The 3,291-nt window shown below is 48.1% G+C and overlaps 1 protein-coding gene across 1 annotated transcript in view; it reads left to right on the forward strand.

The window, feature by feature from the left end:
• The first annotated feature begins 2,764 nt into the window (after nt 1-2,764).
• Nucleotides 2,765-3,291, forward strand: part of LOC108785573 — a 63,238-nt gene continuing 62,711 nt past the window's right edge. Inside the window, exon 1 of the mRNA XM_018554661.1 lies at nt 2,765-3,270. Coding sequence (XP_018410163.1) covers nt 2,917-3,270 — 354 coding nt within the window. The 5' untranslated portion in view covers nt 2,765-2,916. The remainder of the gene's footprint in view (nt 3,271-3,291) is intronic.

Consider the following 3,291-nt stretch of genomic DNA (forward strand, 5'->3'; position numbering starts at 1 on the left):
CTTGAGTTTAGATACGCTAAAGCTGAACTCTGGGCACAAAAAAAATGCATATATATTTTAGGGATGCACTGAAATTTCGGCCACCAAAACATTCCGTCTGAAAATAGCACAATGGACAAAATGCCGATAGTACCAAAATGGCCGAAAATGCAGTGCTTCCCTCCTCCCCGCTGGGCGCCGGTCTGTGCCCCCTCTGATCCCCGTTGCTCTCCCCTGTCGGCAGAGGCAGCAGGGATCCAAGAGGACACTGACCAGCGGTCAGCGGGGAGGCGAGAACCTGTCAGGAGTCACAAGAGGCCGAGCTCTCCTCCTGCAGTGCCCAGCTCAGCCTCCTGTGACAATCGAGTCAAGATCGAGAGCGGGTTACAAGCACTCCATGATCAATACTGATCGCTGTTTGTAAATAGTTGAGGACATAATATGCTTACTGTGTCCCCAGTTATGAATGAACAGGAAGTGCTCTACATCACTTTCTGTTCATTCATGATTATTGACATAGTAACTGATACTACGTATTTTTTATTACAGGTCTTTATATACCGCCCACAATTTACACAGCGCTTTACATAGTTGCACAATCACATCAGCCCCTGCCCTCAAGGAGCTTACAATCTATGGTCCCTATCTCACATACATACATACATACATGGGCCAATTTAGACAGGAACCAATTAACCTTCCAGCATGTCTTTGGAGTGTTGGAGGAAACCGAAGTACCCGGAGGAAACCCATGCAAGCCCAGGAAGAAAATGCAACTCCTTGCAGATAGTGATCTGGCTGGGTTTTGAACCAGGGACCCCCAGTGCTGCAGAAAAAAAGATTTAGGACTCTGTGTCCTCAGTCTCTTGTTCTATTTTAAAAGGGAAATATCAGGGGTCTGTTTAGATCCCTGATATTTCCCAGAGCCCCTGACAGTAAAGTAAAAAATTAAATTATAAAAAATGTTAAAAAATAATTAAAAAATGTTTTGTAATTTGAGTACATTTTTAATTTTATATACATATATATATATATATGGGATGCACCGATATATTGGCCGCCCAAACATATCGGCCAAAAATAGCACTTTTGGCAAAATGCCGAAAGTGCCATTTTCTGGCCGATACAGCGGTGCATGCGCGTATTCTCTCCCCCCGCTGCTCTGTGTCCCAGCGGGAGGAGAGAAACTGTGACAGCCAGCCAAGCCCTGCTGGAGGAGAGCGCTGTAAGCGGCCGGCGTCTCTCCTCCCACACCGCCCAGCCTCCTGTCACCGATCAACAGAGCGGTGTGTGGGCGGAGACAGGCCGCGCTGTCACAGGAGGCTGAGCTCTCCTCCCATCACCAAAGTGATCTACATCACCTCCGGTTCATTCATAGTAAACATACTATGTTCTCATGTTAGGAATGAACAGGAACACTCAGTGTAGAGGATTCCTGTTCATTGATAACATGGGCTGCAGAAAAAGAGATTGAGGACGCTGTGTCCTCAATCTCTTGGGGAAAGGGAAAAAAAAGGGAAATATCATGTGTCTGTTTAGACCCCTAATATTTCCCCGAAGCCCCTAAAAGTAAAGTAAAAAATATGAATATTTAATAAATTAAATAAAAATCAATATACAAAATTAAAAAGTTTATAAAAATTAATAAAATATTTGAAAAAAATGTTAAAATAAAATAATTTTGGTTTCGGCCTGACTTTTTTTGTGGTGGTTTTGAAATTTGCATTTTGGTGCACCTCTTTATATATATAGATATATATCTATATCTATATATATACTTCCTCCATAGCTACAAAGGATAAATGTCCACCTTGTGTGCACCAATTGTCTTTGCAAGCCTGGATATTACCATATAAAACTGGTAATGCCATTTGTACAGCATTCCTGCCACTAGGTGGAGTATGGAGAGTGGTGGGAATGCTGTAGAAATGACATTCGCCCAGCGTATGGCTGGGTGAATGATTTATGAATCATCCCCCTGGTGTGAATGGGGGCTGAGACATGATCACCCTTTCGTACATTCTGGGGGGGCCCTGCTGCCCTCCCTACCCTTGGAAGTAACTCAGGATTGCCATGAGGGTAAAACTCCTGATCAGAAATGGCTTTCTGGGTAATGAAATGTATTTACAAAGCGATGTAACTCTCTCATGCCTGATCAATACATTTCCCCAATGTCTGAATAAAAGAATCAGACAAAAAGAGTCTTCAGTAAGAACCTTTCTATTCTCTGCACATGTAGTGTGAAAACAGATTGCTGGCGCAGGAAATACATACAATCGTTTAGATTGTAAGCTCACCTGTCCAGGGTCCTCCTGATCCTCTTGTATTGGATTGTAAGTGGAATGTCTGTGTTTTGTAAAGTGTTGTACAAAGTGTAGGAGTTCTGCCAATCCTGTATAATATAATGATCTCTAATGCTGGGCAGCTCAGACCAACACAGGATCATAGCCATGTATGACCAGCCATGTCTGAGATCTTGTCAGCAGAAACTATGACACAAGTTTAATGAAAGGTGTGATGATCGGAGGTGGGTATCGCTCTCTGTGCCGTGGCGCAGGCGTGTACCAGGGAAGTGTGTAGTGTTGGATCGGTCCTTGTGTAGGATGTCACAGTTTTGTAAGGGGGAAGGCATCGCCTGGCACATAAGCCGTGCCACCTTTATCGGGCAGACATCGCGGCTCTAGCATAGGAAGACATCACCTGCTGGCACACAGGCGCTGCTGATCGCTGCTGCCTCCCCACGGGCACCAGGGCCGCCCCTCCCCCTCCGGGCACCGAGCTGGCGTCTCCCCCCCTCCTCCAGTCTGTGAAGGTCATTACAGGCAGCCAGTCGCGGTCCAATATAGCGCATGCGCCCGGGCCCGGGGACTGGCAGAGACAAGAGAGAGGCGGCACAGCCTCCTATACATAGCAGGGAGCCTGGGATAAAGAGGCAATATGGCGAGGATGCCTGGCAGCGGGGACTGCAACCCGGGCACGGCGGAGAGCGACCCCGTGCACGTCCAGGCACGGAGCGCCCAGCACCGGCTGCAGCCTGGCAGCGCAGGAGAAGAGGAAGAAGAAGAGGAGGAGGAGGAGGAAGAAGAGGATGAGGGGGACGAGATCCAGGAGGTGCAGATCACCGGGGATGAAGAGGAGGAGGACGACGACGATGAGCTGCTGCTGCTGGAAGACGAGGATGAGGAGCTGGACTGGGACGAAGGGGCTCTGCTCGGCTCCCCTTATCTCCCTCAGCTGGCGGCGGATCGGGCAGCCGCTGCGCTCCCTCAGCCTCCCTGCTCCGGGATGGCGGTGGAGGAACCTCTGCTGCTG

This window comes from Nanorana parkeri, unplaced genomic scaffold (assembly GCF_000935625.1).
Source record: "Nanorana parkeri isolate BGI_ZX_2015 unplaced genomic scaffold, ASM93562v1 scaffold168, whole genome shotgun sequence".
NCBI classification, from domain to species: domain Eukaryota; kingdom Metazoa; phylum Chordata; class Amphibia; order Anura; family Dicroglossidae; genus Nanorana; species Nanorana parkeri.